The 27,345-nt window shown below is 35.8% G+C and overlaps 1 protein-coding gene across 7 annotated transcripts in view; it reads left to right on the forward strand.

Moving 5' to 3' along the window:
• Positions 1 to 27,345, forward strand: part of Dnm3 (dynamin 3) — a 531,047-nt gene that overhangs the window by 468,694 nt on the left and 35,008 nt on the right. For all 7 annotated transcript variants that reach the window (XM_010635626.2, XM_033762088.1, XM_033762089.1 and 4 more), the window contains one exon: positions 22,244 to 22,408. In XM_010635626.2, coding sequence (XP_010633928.1) covers positions 22,244 to 22,408 — 165 coding nt within the window. The remainder of the gene's footprint in view (positions 1 to 22,243; positions 22,409 to 27,345) is intronic.

Raw genomic sequence — 27,345 nt, forward strand, 5'->3', positions numbered from 1 at the left:
CATTGTCTTTTTATCTTGCTTTTGGATCTTTATGAAGAAAATTCAGTTATTAAACACTATTGAATACTGGTGTAGTTAACATGTGTCCCTACAAAGTTCATATATTGGAAACTGAATCCCTCAAATTGGTATGTTAATAGCATTTGTGGGTGGGGCTGTGGGGAGATAATGAGGATTCAATGAGGCTGTAAGCATGGAGCTCTCATAATGGCAGTAGTGGCTTTATAAGAAAAGGAAGAAAGACCGGGACTAGCACACTTACTTTGCCCCACCATGTGATGACCTCTGCCACACTATGAAGCAGCAAGAAAGTCCCCAACAGATGCCAGCACCTGGCCCTTAAACTTCCCAGCCTCCTAATCCTTGAATTAACTAAACTTCTACTCTTTATAAATTACCCAGTATGTGGTGTTCTGTTATGGCAATAGAAAATGACTAAGTCAAGTACCATCTGTATGCAATGCATTAACACACTGTGCATTAACATACTGCTTTTATTCAAAAGCAATTAACATGGAGAGAAGATAAATTCCTAATGATAAAAAATATTTAATGAGGTATGAGTACATAGGAAGGAACGACATATTCAGATTTATCTGACTACCTAAGATTGTCACAAATTGGTGACATTTGGGCCAGGCCTTGAATAATAAAAATATTTTTATCAGTTGTCAGGCTAAACTGCAAAGGAGCATCATGGCTAAAGGCCACAGACTCTGATGTCTGTGGTTTGATCTGGGAATGGTGAATGGCCTGGTTTAACTGGAATAGAAGTTGAATCTTTTTACACCTACCAGTATACTGAGTTTCACTTGTTTTTTACAACATCTCTGGCATCTTCAATCTTTTGTCCTCTGGCTCCTTTTATTAACTTCACATATGTATGTCTTTCCTGCCTTAAAAGAAACATTTTTGACCCTCATGTCTTGATAAATATCATGTCATTTCTCTTATTTCTGTCAAATAAGAAATGAGACTTTCTGCCAAAATCTCAGTTTGACTTATACTTTCTTTTACTCTCTTTTCTACAATCTCCACCTGACCCTCCTGAAGCTGCTTCTGAACCCCTCCTCCAAAATTCCTCCATAACTAGCCCCACAGAATGGCTCAATTAATGATTTCAAAATCATTCAGAATAAACCAGTGGCCAGTTCTCATCCTGTTTGGCCTCTTGGCAATATATGACATTTTCTTTGAAAGTTTTTTTTTTTCTATAATAGTTTGGGGATGTTGCATAATTGTTAAACTCTTCCCACCTCTTTTCCACTCCCTAATCTAGTCTTCCCCTTTCTTCTACTCCTTACCCGTGGATAACCCTAAAACGCTTTCCTCCAGCCTTCCTTGTTTCATTTCATTATTCATTTTTTTAACCCTGAAAACATTGAGCTCATGCACCAAGCAAAGCGCTTTGCTGAATACAAAGATAAATTTGGTCTTCTATATAGTTACTGCTTTTATGTACACTTTCTACTCTTAAAGTTTTAACTTCCACTTCTATTTAAAAGGTTTCTAAATCTACATTTTCAATTGTATTCTCTGTGATTCCAGTTACCACCAGATATGTGCTTTCTATGTTCTCCAGAACAGTTTGTTAAAAAGTAAACTTTCTTTCCATGAAAGTTAATTTCCCCACCCTGAACTAGTCAAGTCAGCATATCAGTCTTCTAGATTGTACATCCAAGCATGTTATTTTACTCTTACCTTACATTCACTTTTGTGTACTATCTGGTCTGCATTTTCTCCTTATTCATTCTTAGAATTCATTTAAGGCCCACACTGGTGTCTCCATTTTTAGAGCTACCCACTTGATCCACGCCTTTATAACCGCACATGTAATTTAATGCCATAGACAATAATTGGTATCCATGCTTCTAGTCTGATCCACCTTGAATAAATTCAGCCTAGAATCAGCTTCCACACAAAGCTCCCTAAAAGGTCATGTGAGCACTATCTTTTTGATGACCTTGCAGTCCCTCCATATCCCATCTTGCCTCTTTAGCTTAACCCGTGTTCCCCACATTCTAACCACTCACTTCACAATTTAGCCTCATCTCCTGTTTCACATGCTTGTCATCATGTCTTCCCACTATTTCCCCAAATGTGTCAAGCTAATTTCTCCCTATATTTGTTCCCCTTGTCTACATGCCTTCTTGACAGCTGCACGCCATGTTACCATCAGGTCAGGTCTTACTCATCTTCTCCATATAGCCTTGTCTGGCTCCTGAAACCTCTAGAAATCTCTCCTCTTCTGCAAGGACAATTACACTTAGAGGTCTTCCTATACCACTTAGCACTCAGTATATGCTATCACTTCAACACATTGCTTCCTGTCAGTTAATCAGCTCCTCCCAAAATAGGTGGTAAAGTTCTCAGGAGTAGAAATTGTACTGTGTTCTTCCCCTTAATCTCCCAATGGACCTAAGACATTTCTCATCAACTATTAAATGTTTAATATGTAGCATGAATTAGTTGTAATCATTATCTGTTGTTTAATGTACTTGTGTAGACCAAGGTAGACTGTATGAGTACAATAGAAAATTATGTTTACACTGTCAGTAAAGGAATTATTTCCCCTACAATATTTATATCTAGTCTGCATTTCAATTTTGAGGTAGATGCCTTTTTCTGATTCAAAAAGAAGAAATGGAGGAATAGTCATTGAGCTTCAAGATCTAAGCACCAAATTATAGGAAATACAGGGGATGGAAAAGCACATTAAATGACTTCCAGATGGGGAGGTAGACGGGGAGATATGGAATCTACAGGACAAATTACCCTTTTTTAAATACAAATCACAAGAGAAAAAAAGAAATGGAGGATAAGTTTGTAGGTTAAAATGGACTTGAGACACATCTACTAATTTATGTATGGACTTATTTGGATTCATTTCAAACATATAAACTTAAAAACATTTTATCAAAAATAATTGGAGAAATGTAATGTGAACACTCAACCTATGACATTGTTAAAATTACCATTAATATTTTTACATGTGACAATATCATTACTGAACATTTTTCTTACATATCTACAAACTCCAAGTTGAAAAGCAATACATTATAAGGTTATGTAAAGCCTACCCTGAGTTTTAGCTGTTTTTACATAAAGTTCATTCATACACGTAAAACTGAGTTGTGCATTTTGTAGTCAGATACACAGAGAAGAGAGAAAATGACTATCATTAGCTGTGTGTAGTCATACTACTTGAAGATACAAGGCTTGTTCAAAAATCATCCTACTTACTCTCCAGTTAACATTAGCCTTCAGGAGATACTCGTTACTACATCATAAAACAGGCCTATGTTTAAAACAAAACAAAAGTCAACGAAATAAACACAAAGAAAACCGGACATGTTTTCTCTGTTATCAATTTAATTAGTAAGTCAATCTCAGCCCTCTGACAAAGCTTTTCAAAAAAACATTCACTATCAGCCAAATTTATCTCATTTGGTAGAGTTGAGTCTTGTCTCTGTGTTTAAAATATTGAGGGGTAACACAGTAGAAAGTAATCTGTGAGGAGAACCCAAGTAAAGGTGGAGAAAATCCATAAGTTACAAAATAATTTGTGGATGACTGAGATTTGAGTGCAATACCAAAATCTTCATTTTAAATGGTTTCTGTAACAAAATAGTTCTTTCTTGTCCTCTAAAAGCCATACATGCTCATTGGACGTCATCATTTTACTGACAGTATTTCAATAAACATTAATATTAACCACACAACTGATTCACTTTACGGTAACTTTTTATACTTTTCAAAGTCTTTTTTGACATTGCAACCAAAAAGAAAACAAAATTTTGCCCACTTAACTAGAAGTAGAAGATGTATCTAGTAGCATTTTGAGAATATCTACCAAATGTAAGTATTTTTATCAGAATTATTAAAAAATACTGGTTAGCAGTAGAATTAGAATTTAAAATTGTTACTGTAACCAGAGGTCTCCAACTCCTGGGCCTTGGAACAGAAACAGTCCATAGCCTGTTAAGAACCAGGGGGTTCTGGTGAGGTGAGCAGTGAGTGAGCCAGGGAAACTTCATCTGTGTTTGCAGCTACTTCCCATCATTGCAGTCATGGCCTGAGCTCCGCCACCTAACAGGTAGGTGCACAAACCCTACCTTGAATTGTGAATGTGAGGGACCAATATTGCTTGCTCCTTATGAGAATTCAGTGCATGATGATCTCAGGTGAAGTGGAGGCAGTGCTGTTAGCACTGGAAAGAAGCTGCAAAAACAAATGTTAGCAGAAAGTGTTGACTGCACAAAGACAATAATAAAGCAATTGCTTGCAAAATCAAAACCCTATCTGCGAGCGGCAAGTGACAATTAAACTGTATCTGCTGGTAGGCTTTATAGTGGCAAGTGTGTTGATGTACTTAAATTGCACAGTTGCATTTGGTGTCAGGCTTTAAGTTAGAATCCAACATTTACTTTCATCAGCATGTGACCAGCCTATTATCTTATTTGCCACTTCTCTCTGTACCTCTTTCCCACTCTATACATTTGACTCAGTCACAGTTTTATAGGCCCACAGGCTACACCTAGCCAAAATGAGTAGAAAACAAACATCGCCAGAGAGCTTCACTGACAGGAGGAAAGACCCAATGATGAAATGCCAGAAGACTCTAAGATGCTGACAAAAAGAAAACTGCATTTAAAAGAAAACACCAAGAGGCCTACTTAAATTAGTTTCATTGCAGCAGGTGATTCACATTCTTAAACCCACTTGTATAATATGTGCCAACCAGCTATCCAACTAAGCCATGAAGCACTCAAAATTGCTTCACCGCATGGAGACCAAGCACCCTGCATTAAAATATGAGCATTTGGAGTTTCTTTTTAATGTATATTCAAAGAACAGACTCAATATTGAAAGTCATGACTTCATCCAACATATTTGCACTGAGCACATAATTCTTAGTGGCCAGCCACATTGCTAAAGCTAAGAAATCCTATTGATAAAGAGTTGATCCTGCCTGCTGCTAAGGACACTTGTTGTGAAATTTTAGTAGAGGCTGTAATTCAAAATGTGGCACATGTTCCTTTTTTGTATAGCACCACAACTGGGTGAACTGATGAAATAGCAGAGGATACTGAAATATAATTGTTAGAGTCACCATGGTGCACAGTTGAGGTTAATGAATCTAATGATGTTGACAAGAAGGCAACAATGCTTGTTTTTGTGCAATATACTTTTCAGGAGGATATATTATGTGTGCTTTTGTTACCAACCGCCACCACAGCTGCAGAACTATTCATGTCTTTGAATGATTGATTACATGTCAGGAAAACCGAACTGGTCATTTTGTGTCAGTACATGTACAGACTTCTATGACTGGACAGCTTTCTGGTTTCATGCTGAGTCAAAGAGGTTACTTCTGCAATACGTGTATGTACCAAAAGCCCACAATAAATATGCTCATTATATATCACAAATACACAGTAATTTTAAAATGAAACAAAGGTCACTTTTGAATATGAGTTTATTTACTATGTCATCCGTAGAGAAATGCTGGATAGCCAAGATATGTCACCCAAACTTAACAGTGTTTTGCAGGATGTAATTAAAATTATCAACCACATTGAAGTACATGCCTTTAATTCATGTGTATTCAGAGAACTCTGTGAAAAGAGAGATGCAGAGAACATACATCTTCTTTTATATACAGAAGTGAGACAGCTTTCTAAGAGTAGATCACTGGCCAGTTTTTGAGTTATGAGAACTGTGCCAGAGGTTTCTTATGAAAAAAAAATAACTATCACCACTGGTAGTACATTTCAGTGACAAAGAAAAGGTCACAAAATTTGCTTACTCACGTGCCATTCAGCCTGTCAATTCAGGGGAGAACGATAACTGTGTTCAAGTCAGCAGATAAAGTGGATGCATTCAAAGCCGATTTGGAATTAGGAGGCAACAAATGAACATTGGGATTTTTGTTTCAAATATTGACAGAGATTTGGAAAGCATCTGATAACTGATCTCATCTTGAAAACAAACTGAGCACAAAAGACCCTGTAACTGGGAAGGAATAGATCCAAAACCCATTTATGAATACGTCTGGTGAATTGACTCTGTCCATGCTAGAAGAGGAGCAGCTGCTTGAGATCACAAATGACAGTGGCCATCAGCTCTACCACAAGCTTTTATTCTTATGTTAGTAATTTTCTGACATTAGAGCAGACTTTGCATGAATTCTTATGGTGAACAAGTGCTCCTTCAACACATGCCATTCTGAATACTTTTGGCTACTTATATTAAGCTTAAATACACAGTTTGTAAATTATAGTCACAGATTGTCAAAGCTGAAAAGGCTTCCAAAGATTAAATTGATATTGTCATACTCAGGTAGTAAAGTATCATAAATATAATATAAAAGCCCACAAATGTTTATCAGTAAGATTGTAGTCCTGCTATTTGTCTGTTTGGAAAACACTCAAAGAAGGCCTGGCTATAAGGGACCTTTTTTATTTCTTTTTATTGAGATATAATATTTGTACATTTATGGGTATATTTTGGTTATTTGATAATCAAATCAGGGTAATAAGCATTTCCCTCTCTTCTCAAACATTAATCATTTTTATGTGTTGTGAATTTCATACTCTTCTAGTTATTTTGAGGTTTATCATAGACTGTTTTGACCTATAGTTACACTACTCTGTTATAAAAAAAAAAAAAAAACCCCAGAACTAATTCCTTCTGTATGTGTTTTGGTGCCCTTTACTGAACTTCTTTCCATCCTCCACCCCGCTGCCCTTCACAGTCTTTAGTGACCACTGTTCTATTCTCTTTTTCTATGAAACTGACTTTTAAGTTTCCACAGATAAATGGGAACATGTGGTATTTGTCTTTCAGTATCTGGTTTATTTCATTTAACATAATGACCTTCAGTTCCACCCATACTGCTGTGAATGACGGGATTTCATTATGGCATTCAACATTTATAAAACATTTTCTTTATCCATTTATCCACTGATGAACATCTCAGCTGATTTTGTATTTTACCTATTGTGAGTAGCTCTGAAAAAATTATAGAAGTTCAAATATCTTTTGGTATAATAATTTCATCTTCCTTGTATATCTGTACCCCATAGTGTGGTTGCTTGATCAAATGTTAGTTTGATTTTTTAGTCTTTAAAGGGCTTTCCATATTGTTTTTCTTAAAGGTGTTCAGCTTTTTTGGTGTTCTAACTTCTTTAGTTCCTTATATGGTCTAGATATTAACCCCTTGTTGAATGAATAGTTGAAAATATTTTCTTCATGCAATGGGCTGTCTCCTAACTCTGTTGATTATTTCGTTTGCTATATAGAAGCTCCTTGGTTTGATATAATTCCACTTGTCTATTTTACTTCTGTTGCCTTTTCTTCTAGGTTGTTATCTAAAATATCATTGTTTGCAACATTTTGAAGCATTTCCCTGTATTTTATCATGGTAACAAGTTTTACATTTAAGTCTTTGATCCATTTTGACTTGCTTTTGTGTAAGGTGAGAGGAAGAGATCTAATTTTATTCTTCTGCAAATCTATGTCCAGTTTTGCCAGTACTACTTATTGAACAGACTGTCTCTTCTCCACTCTGTTATTGGCATTTGTATAAGAAATAAATTGGCTGTATGAGTGTGAATTAATTTCTGGGTTCTCTATTCAGTTCCATTGGTCTACATGTCTATTTTTATACCATAGCCTTTTAGCTATGATACATTGCTTTGTGTAAAGCTGTGTAGTATGTTTACATATGGGCTTGATTTTTTTTTTCTCCCTCAGGATCACTTTGGCTATTTGGTGTCTTGTGTAGTTCCATATGGATTTTAGGAGCTTTCTATTTCTGTGAAGATGTTACTGATATTTTGATAAAAATTTGCTGAACCTATTGATCACCTTACGTAATATGATCATTCTAACAATACGAATTCTTCTGATCTATAAAAAAGGATATAGTTCTTTTTTAATGTCACTGGTGTTTTGTATTTGTCATTGTAGAAATATTTTACATCCTTGATTAAATGTATTCCTAAGTACTTTATTTCTGTATCTATTGTGGGCAGACATCTTTATTGTTAATAAAGGTATCTTAATAGTAGAAGACATTTAATAATAGAATATAATTAATATACTTTAGTTAATATATTAATACATATTAGTATAGAATAAATATTAATAATGGAAGATAATAATAGAACATATATTATTTTTATCATTCTTGATTTATTTTTCAGCAAGCTCATTATTAATGTGTAAAATGCTACTATCTTTTATATAGTGATTTTGTATCCTTCAACTCTATTGCATTTGTTTATCAGTTCTTCTCATCTTGTGATGGAATGTTTAGGTTTTCTGTATATAAAATCATATCCTGCACATATGGATAATTTATCCACTTCCTTTCCAATTTGGATACCCATTACTTCTCTATCTTCCTTAATGGCTTTTGCTAAGGCTTCCAGTATGGTATTAAAGTGGTGAAAGTGGACATCCTGATTGTGTTCCCATATCTTCATCTTTTTCTCATTCAGTACAAGATATGATCAAATAGTATAGGGAGTGGTTACTTTACAAGTTATAGTAAGAGACACAATGCCATTAATTGCCCTCAAAATATTCCCCCTTGCTTCAAGCACATTTATTCTATTATTTTTGCAACTTTCTGAAGCAGCTCTGGAAGTCTGTTGTGAGTATATTTAATTGTCCTGTTTCAGCTGACTTGGTGTCCTAAAGCAATTCAAAATGTTTACCTTCCATGGTCATTTTGACTTTGGGGAACAGCCAGAGGTTTCATGGTATTAGACATGTTGTATGAGGTTGGAAGAGGGCACATTGTAATGGTTTCATTGGGTAGAAACTGCCATATATGTTTTGAATTGATTAAGGACATCAAGGTAAACACTAAAAGATGCAAAAAAGACTTCCGGAATTGCTTCAGAAAGTGGCAAGAATGATGAGATGGGTGAGTTTAAAGAGGGGAGCGCTTTGATGAGGATTAATGCCAGTGTCTTTTACTACAATAAATCTTATTTAACTGTTCTCTGACCTTTTGATCACACCCCATAAGAGTACTGGCTCTGGATTTTTCACATGTAGTCTTTAGTACTTTGAGGTATGTTTCCTGTAAACCAAATTTGTTGAGAATTTTTATCCTGAAGGGATGATGAGTCTTATCAAATGCTCTTTCTGCATGTATTGACATTATCATATGGTTTCTGTCCTTTTGTACTTCATTTTGTTTTTGAGCTGTACCAGGTTTATTTTATTTGCGTATGTTAAACAACTCTTGCATCCTTGGATGAATCTCACTCAGTTATAGTATATGGTCTTTTTGATGTGCTGTTAAATATGGCTTGCTACTATTTCATTGACAAACTTTGTATGTGTATTCATGGAGAATATGAGTCCCCCTTTTCTGTTCTTGTATCTTTGTCTAAGAGCTTTGTTATCAGGGTAATGCTGGCCTCAGTATTTCGTCCATTCAGGGGCTAGGATTTAGCTCACTGGCACCATGCCTGCCTTGCAAACACAAGATCCTGTGTTCAATCCCTGGTACAAAAAAAAAAAAAAAAGACTGGCATCTATTTCAGATGTTTTGAAATAGTTTGAGAATAATTAGAAATAGTTCTTAAAATGTCTTATAGATTTTGGTAGTAAAGCCATCAGTTCCTGGACTTTTTAAAATGGAAGACATAATATTTCAATTTCTTTACTCATTACTAGTCTTTTTGTATTTCCTATATCTTCTTTATTCAAGTTTGATAAGTTTTACTTGATCAGGAATTTATCTATTTCTTCTAAGTTTATGAAGTTGTTTGCATACAATTAATGGTCCATAATAGTTTCTTATGATCATTTGTTTCTGTAGTGTCCATTGTAATGTCCCCCCCTTTTAAATTGAATTTACTGGTACAATATAGGTATACAGTACATTTACATTCATTACTGGGATCATGTACCTTTACATGACAGGTCTTGGTTCTCATTTTTTCCCCTTGTCCCTGCCCTCCCTTCACCCTCTCCTTCCCTCTCCATTTACAAATACTTTCATTCCATTTTTTCATTTTCTCACATTTTTTTCTTTTCCCTTATTCCCTTTCCCCTATCCTTCCCACTTTCCCTACACCTTTAGCCCTTTTCTTCCTATTTCACATTGTTAATTATCCCATTAGGATCTTGAGTGCTATTATGGTTTTTCACATCAGAGAAACTATTCAGTATTTACACATGCGTGACTTATTTATTTCACTTAGGAGTATAGCCTCAAAATGTATCCATTTTCCTATGAATGACTCTAATTTCTCATTCTTTATGGCTGGGTAGTATTCCATTTTATAGAAAAACCACATCTTTATCCAGTTTCCAACTGATGGGCAAATGGGTTGTTTCCAAATTTTAGCTATTACAAATTGTGCTGCTATAAACATAGGTGTGCATATGTCACTGTGATATGATTCTTTTAATTCTTTTGGAAAGATACCAAGCAGAGCTATGTCTGAGTCAAATGGAACCTCTAGTCCTAGCTCTATGAGGTATCTCCATATTGATTTCCATAGTGGTTGCACCAGCCTGCACTCCCACCAACAATGGAGAAGGGTTCCTTTCTTCCCACAACCTCACCAACACTTGTTATTGTGTGATTTCTTGATAGCAGCCATTCTTTGTGGGGTGAGGTGGAATCTCAGTGTTGTTTTCATCTGCATCTCTCGAATGACCACTGATGTGGAACATTTTTTCATGTATTTACTTGCTGCTTTTACTTCTTTATCTGAGAAATGTCTGTTCATTTCAGATGCCCATTTTTGAATCGGGTCTTTATATTTGGGGGGCTGATTGTTTTGAGTTCCTTATATATTCTAGATAATAGTCCTTTGTCTGAGGAGCAGATGGTAAAAATTTTTTTCCCACATTGTAGGTTGTCTCTTAGTTCTGTTGATGGTTTCTTTTGCAGTACAGAAGCTTTTTAATAAGATGAGATCCCAGATGTTGATTCTTTCTGCTAGATCCCGTGCTACTGAAGATTGTTCATAAAGTCTTTTCCTATGCCAATGTCTTCCAGAGTTCTGCCTAACTTATCTTCCAGCAAGTTTAGTTTAGTGTTTCTGCTTAAATATTTAGATCTTTAATCCACTTAGATTTTAATTTAGTGCCTGGTGAAAGATAAGGGTCTAGTTTTAATCTTTAGTAGGTTGAGATCCAGTTTTTCCAACACCATTTATTAAAGAGGCTATCTTTCCTCCAGTGGGGACTGTCAGCTCCTTTGTCAAAGATGAGGTAGCTGAGTACATCTGGAGTTGTTTTTGTGTCTTCCAGTCTGTTCCACTGATCCTCAGGTCTGTTTCTTTGCCAGTACTATGCTGTTTTTATAACTGTGGCTTTGTAGTATAGTTTGAAATTGGGAATTGTTATACCCTCTGCCATGTGTCCGTTGCTTAGGATGGCTTTGCTATTCTAGGTCTCTTATGGTTCCAAATGAATTTTTGGATTCTTCTTTCTAGTTCTGTGAAGTATAGTGTTGGAATTTCAATTGGCATTGCGTTGAATCTGTATAGCAGTTTTGGTAGTATGGCCATTTTCACTATGTTAATTCTTCCTACCCAGGAGCAGGAATGTCTTTCCATTTTCTTATATGCTCTTTGATCTCTTTTTTCAGAGTGCTGTAGTTTTCAGTGTAGAGGTCTTTTGCTTCTTTTGTTAGGTTGATTCCTAGATACTTCATTTTTAAATCTCTACTTTTATTTTTTTGGGTCTTTCTTCTTGTGTGATTTAGCTAGGTATTTGAAAAATAATTTTCTTGATACTTTCACAAAACCAACTCTATTTCAATGCTATTTGAATATTTTACTTAAAATTATTTATTTATGTTCTTATATTCATTATTTCTTTCCTCCTAATTTGGATTAAATTTATTCTAACTTTTCTAAGTGTTTGAGGAGCATTTTTTGGGGTTGTTTATTTGAGAGCTTTCTTTTTTTGATGTATGCATTTACTGTTGTAAACTTCCCTCTTGGTATTGCTTTTGCTGTATTCCACAAATTTAAATATGTTTTGTTGTTCTTTTCATTTTCTTTATATATATTTAAAAAATTTTTTCATTTTAATTACTTCGATTACCCAGTAGTGATTTAGGAGAATGGATTCAATTTTTATGCATTTCTTCTTAATGTTTATGTGTAGTTTTATTCTGCTGTGATCTGACAAATGTATGGTATTATTTCAGTTCTTAATTTTATAGAGACTTTATTTGTTGCTGAATGTGTGATCTATCCCGAAGAATGTTCCATGTGCTAATGAGAATAATGTATACTGCTGATGGATACAGTATCTTATAAATGTTTCGTAGGTCCATTTGCTCAACTCAGGTGTTTGCTGATTTTTCTGTGTCAATTGCTGTTGAGTAAAGTGGGTGTTGCAGTCTCTAACTGTTATTTTATTGGAGCCTATCTCTCTATAGATATAAAAATATTTGCTTAATATATTTGAGTTGTCCTGTGCTGGGTGTAAATTATACGTACAATTATTATATCTTCTTGCTGGGCCAATTCTTTAATCAGTATGTGTCTTAGTTGCTTTTCTCACTGCTGAGACAAAATACCCAACAAACACAAGTTAAAGAGGGGATTGCTTATTTTGGCTCACAGTTTGTAGAGGTTTCAGTCCATGGTCAGCTGGCTCCAAGGAAGGGTGGCATGGCAGAGGGGCACTGCAGAGAAGAAACATTCTATGGTGTGGGATGCAGAAAGCAAGAGCAGCAGCCATAAGCCTGCCTTCTTTCTGTTCCTTTTTATTCCATGCAGGCTACAATTCTATTGATTGGTGCTACCCATTACTCCATTATTCACTCCCTTAATCCCAGCATCACACCCTTAATCCACATTCACACACTCTATTCCAGCCACCTTCAACACCCCCACCTATGACCACATGAGGCTTCAGAAGGACATCTAGATCCAAGCCATAACATTATGAAATGACCTTGTCTCTTTTTGTAGTTTTTTATTTAAAGTCTGTATTATCTGAGTATAGCTATTCCTGCTTATTTTGTTAATTTGTTTTCTACTTTTTTATATATTTTGTTCTTTTCTTATTTTTATGATTTGGTAGTCATGTCATGCCAAGATTTAATTATTTTCTCTATCTTTTTTCATATATCTGTTCTTCTAGTGAGTTTTATACATTCATGTGTTTCATGATGGTGAATTTCATCCTTTTTTTTTTTTTAGTGTAAGACTCCTTTAAGCTTTTCTCTATAGTTTCTCTGGTGGTGATGAATTTCTTCAGTTGCTGTTTATTGGGAAAGACTATTTTCTCAAGGATAGTTTTGTTGGGTATATTTTTTACTTTTGTTGTTGTTGTTACTGTTGTTTTCTTTTTTCTTTCTTTTTCTTCCAGAACTTTGAATATGTTACTCTGGTCTCTTCTGGCCTGTAAGATATTTCCTGAGAAATTGGGGCAAGTCTAATGAACTTTCCTTAATATGTTACTTGATACTTTTGCTGTTTGTTTTGTTTTGTTTTCTTTTCTTTTTGGTACCAGGGATTGAACTCAGGTCCTTGTGCTTACAAGGCAGGTGGCAGTACTTTTGTTGTTTTTAGAATTTCTTCCTTGTCTTGTAGTTTTTAAATTTTGAGTATGATGGCATGGTGACAAAATTTTTAAATTAAATATACTTGGGATCCTTTGAATTTCTTGCATCTGAATGAAAAGTATTGAGCTATTATGTTAGTGTCTTTTTCCTTTCTTTACATTCTGGAATTCCCATAAGATGAATATTGTCTTAACAATGTCCCATAGGTCTCTTAGGCTATCTTCATTCTTTTTCTCTTCCTTTTTTTAGTGTATTTATTCATGTCTTGTTTTTTCTTTTCTTACTGGATTAATTCAAAAGACATGTCCTCTAATTCTTAAATTCTTTCTTCTGCTTGTTCCAATCTGTAGCTCTCCATTGTATTTTTTATTTCATTGATTGTATTTTATTTTTTATTTCATTGATTGAAATTTTTAGCTCCAAGATTTCAAGTTGGTTCATTTTCATGATGTCTCTCTTTTGTGAACTTCTCATTCATATCCTGATTCATATTCTGAATTGCTTTCTTCAACTCTTTTTTTTTTTGAGGGGGTACCATGGGTTTAACTTGTGGCCTTGTGCTTGCCAGGCAAGTGCTATTCCACTGAGCTAAATCCCCGGCTCTTTTTTTAATTCTTTGTGTTGTCTGTATTCTCTTGCATCTCACTGAGTTTCCATAGGATCATTGTTTTCATCAGTTTCATAGACTTCATTGAAATATGGATTTATCTCTGGAGAATTATTTTTTCCTTTGGAAATAATCATGTTTTTATTTATCTTTCTGTGTCACTAAATTGAAGTATGTGTGTCTGGTATAATAGTCACTTCTTCTAGTTATATGGAGTAACTTTTGTAGGAAAATTTTTTTATGTAGAATGGATAGAGGGAGTCAGTTTGATAGTTACTTTGTTTTTAGTTACAGTTAATTTCAGAAGTGTAGTGTTTGATAATTGCTTTAGTGTTTACTGATACCAGCAGTGTCTATCAGTGCTTCAGTAGTGTGTACTATAGTTGTTCATGACAGTAGTGGTATGACTTTGCAGCAAACCTGGGCTTTATAAGGTGTGTGTCCTCAGGCCTCACAGCACTTAGGGAACTAAAGCTTATGATAGCAGCTGCCACAATAATGATGTGTGATGTAGAGAGGGCTGTCCCCAGGTTTCTCGAGCAAACACGGGAAAATCAATGATTGTGACACCAGCAGCCGCAGTCTCCAAGCTATAGGATATGATTAAGACCTTCCCCAGGACCTTCAAGATGAATTCAGTAGATGCCTGGGCCCTGAGATACTAGAAGCCATAGTTCTGTACCTTCCCTAGGTCCGGGGTTCATTCCTCACTACCATAAAAACAAAAGATACATTAATCTGTAAAACCTTTTTACTTCCTATTTAGCCTTTACTTCCCACCATTGTTGCATTGAAAGTAAAGTTTCCAACACACAAACCTTGAAGGGCACATTCCAACCATAGAATTAAGAAGATGAAAATAAATTAGACACAATTGTTATTACTTTTAGATTAATGAATCTTTTTCCAATCAATCTTAGTTTTAGTAATTTCAGCATCCTCACTGTACTTTATCATCTTCACAATTGTGTGTGTGTGTGTGTGTGTGTGTGTGTGTGTAAACTCAAAGTTTGCCTGATTGGGACAAACATCTTAATTTTAGTTGATTTCTTAATGGGGTGTGAGTACTTCCAGAGATAAAACAGTTTCCAGCTTTGGCCTCTTTGGTACTTGCTCTCTATGTCTGTTGGATGACAAACTCAGATGGGGTTGAGCGATGTCTCCGTACTTGTTCTATCTTTGAATATTGGAAATGAAATTTGAAACATCCGACCTGACAAATTTCTTGATTGGCTTTTCATGTCTCATTAATAGAGATTAACCTAAATTTTCTAAGATGGCTTTTAGGTTCTTTTAAAAAATCCAGATCATCTGGTAAAATCATTAGGCCCTGGGATGCCTGAGTGCTCACTAATTCATGTGTAAAGATGGCTGAAGGAGTTACCTTGAGGCCTTTAGGGGATTCTCCATTTGAATGCAAGTGACAGCTTTACCAACTATGGTGTTCAGTGGACATCAGGGGAATTTAAAACCTTGATTATAGCTGCTTTTTAAAAGCCTTTCTTATGTTTTATCCAAAGTTTTATTGTTATGTTTCAGTGTATTGCATTTATTCACTTCTACTAAGAAATTTCTGCATATAGAGAAATGTAACTGTATTTACATTGAACTTTGAAGGATTATTTATCTCATAATATAAAAAAATAAATAAGGCCAACTGGACACCTGTGGTGTGATTTTATTATAAACAGATTATTATCTATTTGATCTCTCATACTGCTTTCATAATGTTTGAATTTTATTGTCCCTGATCTAAGAATTAACTTTACTGTAATGCACCTATACTCACTCACGTTTTTGAAGACAATCGTCAGACTTTTGTTTCATAATATCTATATTTTTCTTCTATATCTTTACATGTCATACAGTCTTTGTGACAAGACTAATTTTTTGTTGCATATACCTTATAATGCATGATTCTAAAATGAATGAACTTTAAGAATGTCTGGAAAGCCAGGCATGGCAGCCCTTGCCTTTAATATCTGTGCTTTGGTTTGCTAAGGCAGAAGGATTGCAAATTTGAGCCCAGCCTGGGAAATTTAGGGAGACTCTGCTTCAAAAAAAATAATAATTTAAAAAGGACTGGGGTTATAGCTTAATGGAAAGGCCCTGGGTTCAATTCCTAGTACTGGGAGAAAAAGGGAATGTCTGCAAAATAAATAGCATAACTTGCATAGTAATGCAAAATTTCCTTACAGCTTTGCATTTTTAGATAATGAGAGTAGAATTCCTATGTGAGCTTGGTCAACAACTTTTCAGTTTCAGGGAGGAAATAGACATTTACATACCTGTGATATGAAACAAAGAATCAAAAATCTAAACAGAATGTTGAAGCTGCTCAATCTTAGGTGCAGCATTCGGATCTGTGTTACATTCATAGTAAACCATGAAAGATAAATGGGGGAGTTGGAAGAAAAAAATTCAGACTGAAAGAGCAGAGTTTCTTACCATGTTGTGAAACAGCAAGAAGGCCCTCACAAGATACATGCAGCCTGTAATCTTGAACTTCCCCACTTCCAGAAATAGGAGAAATAAATAGCTTTTCCTTATGTATTTCCCAGTCTGGTATATTCTGTCATAGCAGCAGAAAAAGAATAAAGAGAGCAAAAGGAGCTAAAATTACCTACCGCTTTACTATCTAGAGAGGAACTGTGTATTAGTGAGTACTCTCCAGAGAAACAGACCAACACATGTATGTATATGTCAAACAAGCTTTAATATAAGGGATTGACTCATAGTTACAGAGGCTAGTAGTTCAAAATCTTCAAGGTGGGCCATCAGATTGGAGACTCAGGAAAGCCAGTGTTCCAGTAGAGTCCAAAAGCAGTATGTTGTGGACTAGGAAAAGCTGGTGCTTCAAAGGAAGACAGAGGACAGTCCACCACTGGAGAATTATCTCTTGCTTGAGGAAGGCTGGTCTTTTTGTTCTGTTTGGGCCTTCATCTGATTGAGTGAGGCCCATCCACATTCTGGAGGGCAGTCTACTTGTTCAAACTCCACAAATTTAAAAGACAATCTAATTCAACAACACCCTCACTTAATAACACTTAACACCCAAAGTTATATGACCAAGTATCTGAGCACCTATTTGCCCAGACAATTTAACACATAAAATTAACTCTCACAGGCTATTTTTGTGTTTACTCTTATTTCATCTGTTCTGATGTTCTGGAGGTTTTTCTCTATGGAAATAGTCTAGTTCTTATTTTTCTATTCCAAAAAAATGTTTTGTTTTTTACTGAAAAATTTAAGGACACATGTATCAATTGATTCTGATTTCAACTCTTTGTTAGGAAGAGGACTTTCTTTATGGCAAAGTTAAATTTTAACAAACATAGATAGTTCTTTCTATAGCCTATAATTAAAAAATAATGTTGGCCCTTTCAAAATCAGTGGTATAATCTAAAACCAGAAATGATGCAAGGAGTGGTTATTTTTCAGAGAAACCTTGTGAGTTAATTTGCTCTAACTTGTTACTTTACAGTAAGCAAACTTAGTATACAGGGATTGAGATTTTTCCCAAAATAAATAGGCACAATTTTAAAAAGAAGTAAGATTAACTAACAATATTCTATATTATGCTTTCAGTACTTTACATATGAATTTTTCACATCTGTGAATTTATCTGATTAAACAATAGAGGCTTTCAGGCAGATTAAAAGCTAGCCTGGAATTATTTCTAGAAGGAATCCAGGATAGCATGTGTTTTTTTGTTTTTTCTAAGAATCCACACATTCACATGTTTTTATAGTTTGCAGATAAAAACAGTTGTTTTATTGCACCTTTAATGCAAATGCAATTGTAGGAGGCTATCAGAGACAAAACTCAACACCCCTTCTTCACCCAAATTCCCTTATTCATTGGTGTCTCCATCTAAATTATTTATTAGAAATTTAGACATATGCTGCCACCAAGCAGAAATAAATATTCTCTGTCAGGAAGCTTTTGGGCTAACAGAGTTAAAAGAAAAAAGACACCACACTACACTGAGAATTAAGCTTTTTGTTGATTTTTTTTAATCAAGTACTCATCTTGAGAATTCTGAGGCTTGTTTTATGATAGCTTCATTTCACCTAAATTTTGCATGTTGGTTATGTTGGTACTGAGAGATAAAAAGATGTTAAAAGCTATATGGAAAATGCGAAGTTATTAACAGGTAAAGGAGAAGAGAAAAAGAAATAGTAAAATGAAAATAGCATGAGCACAAAAGTTTGACCCAGGGCTGGGGATTTAGCTCAGAGGTGCTGTACCTGCCTCATAAGTGCAAGGTCCTGAGTCCTGAGTTCAATCTCCCGTACCAAAAAAAACAAAAAAAAAAACAAAACAGTTACACAGCCTTTTTTTTAGCTCAGAGGTGCTGTACCTGCCTCATAAGTGCAAGGTCCTGAGTCCTGAGTTCAATCTCCCGTACCAAAAAAAACAAAAAAAAAACAAAACAGTTACACCCAGCCTTTTCATTTAATCCATTGTTAATCCATGGAATAACCTGGCTCAGATTAGGTGCAGTGATTTCTTCTGTTTTATGGATTTTTTTTTGCAAATGCATCTCCCGTTTACTGTCCAGCATTTTGACTATAACAGTACAAATCTTTCCCATCTCATAGTCATCAAGATCTTTTTTTTTTTTTGGTACCAGGGATTGAAAGCACGACCTTGTACTTGAGAGGCAAGCACTGTGCCACTGAGCTAAATCCCCGGCCCCATCCAGATCTTTTTATCAATCCATTTGCAATACTGGGTGCAGGTACTTATCAAAGCCACATAATAAAAGAGGCTCCACATGAAGAACTTAGTTCTGGGAATCCCAGCAAGCATCACATTTCCCTGTAATGTCACCTCACATGTGGCCCTCCATCTCTGGGCTCCCTGTAGTAACAAAAACCCAGGCCCTTGGAAAATGGTGTGTATTAAGTGTTTATTTATCTCACAATACTTAAGTTTCTGCTACATGTAGGCACTGTGCTAATACTAAAAAGAAAATTAATGAGCATGTTTCCTCAGTGTCTATCTTTATTTTTGAAATCCCGCGCAGCTTCTGTAGGGCTTTTCAAGTGCTTCCCACTATAAAGTATCCCAATGGTCCACTGGGCACTGAGCTACTTTACTGCATCTTTGTACTCACTAACTGCACTCCCTTGTGTACTTCCTGTTTAATGAGCTCACAAGCTCATGTTTTTTAGACTTTTTTGTCATTCTTCACAGTCCACATTGGACACTATTTGAACTGATCCATGAAATACCTGTCACAAAATGCCAGATGACAACCTAGAATCCCTCAAAGGCTTTCTGAGGCATCACTGTCATGTAATTTTTTTGCACCCTTGGACGCTTACATTCTAGCCTCAACAAATTATAAGCAAATGATTGGGAGTGGGAGTGGTTTTTAGTGAAACCATTCTTCGTAGTTTGGGCCTGGAAAATTTGAAGGTGCATTACCATGGTAACAATGTTTTCATAACAGTGACTAGATTCACTAAGAAGAAGTCAAATGATATTTTTATTCTTTAAGGTAGACATGTAATAATAATACATGAAAGGGGATAAGAACTGATTACCTAGAGAAACACTTGTGTAGCTGTGTAAATGATTGTCTAGTGCTCGCCATTGGAGAGAGGAGACCCAGAAAATCCCCCATGGCTCTGTATTATTGCTACATTCATATTGGAGAGATAGATGCTTTGTTTCCATTATTCCAGAGTTAAAGAGCTGAAGTCAGCAGCTTTATTTAAATGGTTCCAGGGCTCCTCAAATAAGCCTATTATATAATTAAGAAATATTTCTTATTAAGGGAAGAGACAAGAGGTATTTCAGTCAGGCCCAGAGCTTCTGTGACACGTTTCAAGATTTAGTGAAAGGTGTTCCTCAAGCAATACTTTCATTCCTTACCTGTTACTGTAAGCTTTTAAGAAAAAAAAAAAATCTCTTAAATTTAAAACTTCTAAAATGGTCTATTTCTAAAATAACTTCTTAAAAGTTATAATTTTTATGAACACATTTCAGTGTTTCACATCTACACTATTGTTTTGTAATTGCTTAAATTGAATTAGATTTCTCAAAAGCTACTTAGAAAAACTTTTCAGCAAGGCCTGCCTATTGTATTTTTCAGAAGAAAGCTGGGTTTTACAATATTATTCACATTTTGTAAACAGCTTCAATGAACCTGCACATAAAAGGTTAAATGTTTGCAGGCCATTCTTTTTTTGCCTCAAAGATCAGAGACAAATTACTATTTTTATTTTACATTCCCTTGATGAGGATAATGATAAACAGCTGTCACTTCAGTGCTTTGCAAAGAATCTTATTGCAATCCTATAATTTAAACAAAGAAAAAATATAGTCATGCACAGAATACATTCAGAAAAGAACATGACAGTGAATTTGGTTAGAACTGGGCTTAGAGAAAAGTGAGCTTTTGGTCTCTGAAATTACTCAGTTAAAAGAAAATTTTCATCTATATGATTTTCACATTTATTTTATGCATGTTTGACATTATTGCTTCTTTCTAAAATGAGAAATTAAATTTGTATTCTGAATTCTGTGACTCCCTTTCATGTCCACTTTATTATCTAAATAGTTTGGGAACATAATTGAAGTTTTTCATCGCTGAACTATTATTTTACTATTTTTGTGGCCCTAGTTTTTGTTTGTGTATCCCAGGTACTATTGCATCTATATCACAAACTAATAGCAAAGCTAAAATGTTATATAAGAAGACCATTTTTAAAGAAATTAAATGAGGGAACAACCACCATTTTGAATTTTCCAGTCTTCTTTCTACTTTGCTGTTGTAACTGTGAGATGCCTCAGATCTGTCCTAATACTATTAACCTTGCAGCTTCATGTCATGCTGTTGGGACTGGAATGTGACAGTTAATTTTTACAGTGAGCATATATTGTTAAGCATTTGATATTTCTGAAGGAAACCTATAGAAATATTGTGAATTTCTATCTGTGTCAGTTTTAGTTTTGTAACTTGTAAATGTGCCTTTCATGTGTGCATTGCAATTCAAAGGAAAGGCTTGTCACTTAGAGACAGCACAGTGCTTTGCCTAGGACTGAGTGGATGAGTGAAAACCTGGCAGATCAAAGTATGTTCGTTTCCAAAGAAAGGTACTTCATGTCCACATTGGAAACAATAAGTTATTTCTCCTTTTTGCGTTCATAATTAAACCTTTCCAAATACTAAAAGGTAGCCAAACCACTAAATATCTGCATCGTGTTTTGGGGCTTATATGCTTCAACCTAACTTTAAATGGAGACCATTTGTTCTAAATTGGTTTCAATGCCAAGCCAATAGGTCAGCCCTTAATGATGAAGATGCCATTCCAGCCCAGTCTCTTATGTATAAGCCAAAATTAATTAATCCAAGGCCTATGATATAGAAAACAGATGCGTCCCTAATATTGCACAAATAAATTCTTTGTGTATAGATGGGCTCTGTTTTATTCAAAGAATAACAAGTTGGAAGTTGAAATGGTAAGTTTTTCACAATGGAGCCAGCCTTTAGTAGTGATGACAGAAGCCTGAATTTACATAACAAATTCCAGCAAATGCAGGGAAGAATGAATTATCTTCTATATCTCTTATTTTGGCTCCAGGCCAATCCTTGGAGATTTAGTTTTGAATCTGGGGTGATCCAGTCCAGAGCAGTCATAGAAGTGCCAGAATAACATCAAGGTTATTTCTAATCTATGGAATCCCTGGAGACTCCTCCCACAGGTTTACATCTGCCTCGTGTGTTTGGATTCAGTTCTTTGGCCAGCTTGCAGATGGCTTAAGGTTAGATTGTTCTCTAGAGGTACACTGTTGTTTGGTTGCTCGCTTCAATATTCATTCAGACATGGAATACTTCCCTTTGCTAGATCGTGGCAGACTCAAAGTAGAACAGAAACTGCAGGATCCAGATATCTTTTCAGAATTAATTGATGGGTGATAAGACGAAGCTGTTACCATAAAATGGTGTAAACTTGAATTATGCTAAGCAAAATTTGATTGTTTGACAATGTCTGGTATTTTTTTCTTTTGAGCAAATATGAGGTAATCCGTGTTTTATTTTGTTTCCTTTCTGTTAGACTGAAAATGACGAGAATGGCCAAACAGAAAATTTTTCCATGGACCCACAATTGGAAAGGCAAGTGGAGACCATTCGCAACCTCGTGGACTCCTACATGTCAATTATCAACAAATGCATCCGAGACTTAATTCCAAAAACAATAATGCACCTCATGATCAATAATGTAAGTGATTAAACACTCTCTCCTTTAACTTCTAACCCATCTGAGTACGGAAATTGAGCACATTTGCTGGACTGTCACTGTGATAACTGAGTAACTGAGATACCTGGGTTTATAATTTTTCCTTTACATGTGTGAAGTGGCTGATTAATGAAAGAGAATTTAGGACAGAGAGCAATACTTCTAGCTAAAGTATTGAAGTGTTCCTTGTTGGCTCTTTTCTAGAGGGTATGAATTTGCTGACGATAAAACAGAGCAAAAATGCTATATTCATGGTCATGGTGTAAGTTAATTGCAGAACTAACTAAATCAGTTGTTCTGGCTCCTACACCTTGAGATTAAAGGCAAAAGCTATATTTTTTCCTACACATACGCAAATATACACTATTAATATGATTTTGATCATGTATACATTTTGAAATGCTATTTTAATATAAGAAAGGGCATCTTACCTCATTCCCTTGAATACAAAGTCAGGCTTGTTTTAAGGATGATATAACCACAAATCTCAAAGTATCCTGCTATACTAGCAGTAGATATATTTATATTATCCAGAATCTTTCCTTTTTCAGTTATCTGTAGCCCTTAGGATACGATACTTAAATTAAGTGGTATGGTTTGGTTGTTTTGGTAGTTAATTTTTCAAAGTACAAATAATAATATAAGTTATTAGAGAAATTATCTTTTAGATAAGAAGGCTATAATGAGGTATCTTTTATAACAGGCTTTCTGAATCTTACAAGTGAAATATCAGCAATTTTCCCAAGTATTGTCTAAGGACATTGTTTTATGTAAGCCACTGATATATTAATCAGCACTGCCAGTAAGAAATCAAAATCAGATGACAAAATAGTGAAAAAGTCCCAAGCTATAATTCAGGAGAAACCTGGCTCTTAACCTAGTTCTGCTACATACTCTGTTGACATAAGGTAACTCATTTAACCTTCTGTGTGTCTGTTTTCTCCATTGGTAGACTGATAATAGTATATCTATCTAACTTGTCAATCTGTTGCAGAAGAGTATATATGACAGTTACTTGGGGAAATGTCAGAGTAAGAAATCAGTATGGCTACCTATTTAAAAACTACGAATCATCTTTATCCATACATACATCAAGATGGATTTCATAATTTTACTTTTAAGTGTAACAATCCTTTATTGTCCATGATCCCTACAGTTCTTGACTATAAAAAGCCCCAAGCATTGAACAGTCTTTTTTTTTTTAATCTCCTTTTCCTCCTCTTTCTCCTCCCCTCCTTCCATCTCTAGCAAGCAATTTTCTCCTAATAAGTTGTTGTTTTTAACTATTTTCATGTACATTTCATGTATTCAAGCAAGGTTAACAGGATTCTTTGAAGTCTAAGTACAGGTAAGCAATATATTGGAAATGTGGGAATGGGGAGTTATAGTATTATTCTTGATCAGTGGCCTGCTGTGTGGCCTGAAGCAAATCTTTCAACCCTTCTGAGCTGAAGTCAGTCACCTCTACAATTATAGTCAGAACACTGAGGTACCTCAGGGAACTGTCAGATAATATAATAAATGTGGCTCTAAACCATTTAGAAAAATCTAAAGGGCTAAACAAATAGTCTGTGTATTTTTTAAATTACCCTCTTAACTTTGCTTAAATGAATTCAGGTTGTTTTGCTGTGGTATATTCAGGCACTTGCTTATTTAAACATTTGCCTGATTAAGGATCATTTATCTTTTCACTGTTTTACCAAGAGTCATTAGTACTGCCATCAGTTCAAACACACTGCTTTGCCCTTCGCTATATTAAATCATCAGCACAGGAAATAGCACTTCCTGTCTATAACTGTTTGGAGTAGCCTGACACACATTAGTTAAAAGGGGAAAACAATCCTATTGCAAATCTATCCTACTTTCACCTCCTCAAGAAAAACACACACCACATACTCACACATACAAAGAAATGCAGGAGTAATGTCCATCCACACTGTTGTGTGTGTATGTAATGAAATAGTGAAAGCCCCACCTCCAGAATATTTTCCTTGGTGGTAAAGCTCTTCTAGTTGTCTCGAGAAAGACCTCACAGAGGTCTCGCGAGCAAGAAGGTTTCAGTTAAGATCTGGTCTCCAAGGTCAAACCTTGAAGCAGAGATTAATAGGAATGTGTCAGTAGTGTCATGTGATGCTGAATGCTCATGAAATTATAGTTACCTCTGTTTGAAATGTAAATTTTTGTTTCTACCAGACATTTGTTTTACATGTCTAGAATAACTAATTTTCTTGAGTATTATATCTACTTTGACTATCCATGTATAATTTTTGTGTGTGGCACACATTGTATATTTAATCTCTATATCTGTGAAAATACGTCTCTTTTAAAAAATGTTCTCATATTCTCACAGCCCATAACGTTTTGTGGGACACAATGCCAATTTTTTGTTCATTCCACATGTGAGATGACGGAAGCAAATAGCAGATAGTTAGCACTGTGCCATGCTGATGTGCTGGTGTTTTTGTTTGACTTCAGGTAAAGATATTGTCAAATAGAAAACTGATAGTTTGACTCCAAACTCTGACTTCCATTCACCAAACCTATCTGCTTCTATAAATGGCCCTTGGTATTTCTCCAGAACCAAGAAATACCTAAAATGGGATTCTCTATTTCTTCCTGGTCAACCAGAAACAGACGGTGGCCTTTCCTCTTTGAAATGGAAATGGCTGCCCAGCTTTCTGCAAAGGAATATGCTTCAGCCAACTTTCATAAAGTTCAGAATTTGCTGGGCAGTTTCCTTTCAAAGTTTACATTAAGGGCTCTGCTACTCAGGTCCCCATATGGAATTGTTTAAGAAGTTGAAAGCCCAGCAATAAATGCCTTGCCTCAGACATACTGTAAGCCTTTGTCTACTGAAATGCAGCAGCTGTTTCATTACTTAAACATACCAGGTAACAGCAGCACAAAGAAACCCCATGTTTATGAGAGGCCGTGGTTATGGACAAGCTACGGTCAGTGCAGCAGAGTTGTGTCCAGGACCTCTGGACTAACACAAAGATGCAGGGCCTCTCAGTTCACTGAGTCTCCCCGTCAGCACCTGCTAATGCATATGGCAGGGTTGGGGACGCGGAGTTCAGCCCTTGCAGATTGTACAGCTGTCCCCCCCACCCCCATAAGACAGAGCCACAGAGTTATCTTCCCAGAGGGTTAATTTTACTTGAAGATCTGATTAGGGTTTGTTTAGTAGTAGAAACAATGTTTTAAATCTGAAAGTATTGTGCCTCATATTCAAACCCAGAGGATACAGAATCAAATGTAAAAGCTTTTATGGATTCTTTTTAAAAACCAGATATGAAACCTAGAGGCATTTCACACTCAGAATGCGGGCAAGCAGCAGCCCGTGCCCCAGTGCCCCAGACCCCGGAGGTCCACATTCCCTCCGCAGGGCCATCGGCACTTGGGTGGAAAATTGGTAACAGGTGCCCTATTTTCAAAACTCACTGTAGCTTTAATGTGTATAAAGTAAAGTGCTATTTTAAATGCTCATTATTTGAGTGGAAAATACATCTTAAATACCAGATCTTTATTTTGGTATTTAGACTATTGAGCTGTTTCCACAACCCCAAGAATTCAGCACTCTGCTTAAGAAAAAGATGATTACAACCGAGACCCCCAGGCCCCTCACAACCCCCCCCAACAAACTCCCCCAAATGCAACAGTCCTCTGATGGATTTCTTAACCGAAGGGCTAGTTCTACGTGTTTATGAACTTTGGAGTCACAAAGAATGTGTCTTTTTGTGTCTAATTTCTTTTGCCCAACATTGTGAGTAAATGGAGGCTACGTTTTGAAGAGGGAAAACTCTGCCTCAGTCATTAGCAGAACTAAATTCCAAGGGAAAAGACAAAAGAAGCCTTAAGGAGATATAGGAAAATTGTTAAATCTAAAATTCTCACCAGGACCCTACCCCTAAAACTAAGTAACATTAAACCTCTGAGCAGAATGCATCTGTGTCGTGTGATAGAGAGGTCACTGTGTTCCATAAAGGGACCCTCATCTAGAAACAAAGAGATTTTTAAGAAAATGGTCTCCCTGGCAACTGAACTATACAAAACTCAAAATGTCTCTTCCGTTGATGAAGCCATTAAAATGATCTCAGTCACAACAAAGAAGGTTTAAGATCCAAACATATTATAGGTTGCCAGAGAAGGGTTAAAGCAAGGAAAAGGAAAACATGTGGAACGTTTTTAATGACCTCACATTCCTTTACCCTGAACAGTGTGACATGGTGCAGTAATGCCTGTTTATCCAGCCTGGAGAGTTTGAGCTGGAACAAGGTTTCACATGGGAGAAGATTTGCAAGCCATTCAAAGGTGCAGAGGTTATAAAGTGTTATTATTAAAGGCGTAGATATTCTTTCAAATCTCACATCCAAGCATAATTAGTTTGTTATGTTCTGTAAGGTATTTTCTAAATGCTATCACCTACAAGAGATCTCTTGACCTCTGTCTTACTGAATCCTCGACTTAAGGACTTATAGCACTGACACACAAACTGCTGAGAAAGTCGCTGAAGCGTCTGGAAACCCCCCAGGTGCTCCAACCCTATCTTTATCCCCAGCTCCAGCTGTATCATCACAGGCTAGCAGGAGAATCTTTCTAAAGTTTTGCTTAAATGCAAAATAAAACATTCACCTATGCTCTATATTTAACTACATCACTCAGTAGCTTTATAAAAGAAAAAAAACAGCTTTCATTGAGCACTCATTGTGTGCTAGTCACCTCATATTCATTCTTAACCCTCAAAATGCTCAGGGAAGCTGCTAGCATTATCCCTATTTTATAGATAAAGAACCAGAGCCTCAAAGATAAGAATCAGAGCTAGGATGCAAATCCAGGCCTGTCTCATCCCAAAGACTGTGTTCTTTACCCATGTGAGGTATTGCCCTTTTCTCTCGTGTTTTTTTTTTTTTTTTTTTTTT

This window comes from Fukomys damarensis, unplaced genomic scaffold (assembly GCF_012274545.1).
Source record: "Fukomys damarensis isolate Sample0158 unplaced genomic scaffold, DMR_v1.0_HiC HiC_scaffold_11, whole genome shotgun sequence".
Lineage (NCBI taxonomy): Eukaryota > Metazoa > Chordata > Mammalia > Rodentia > Bathyergidae > Fukomys > Fukomys damarensis.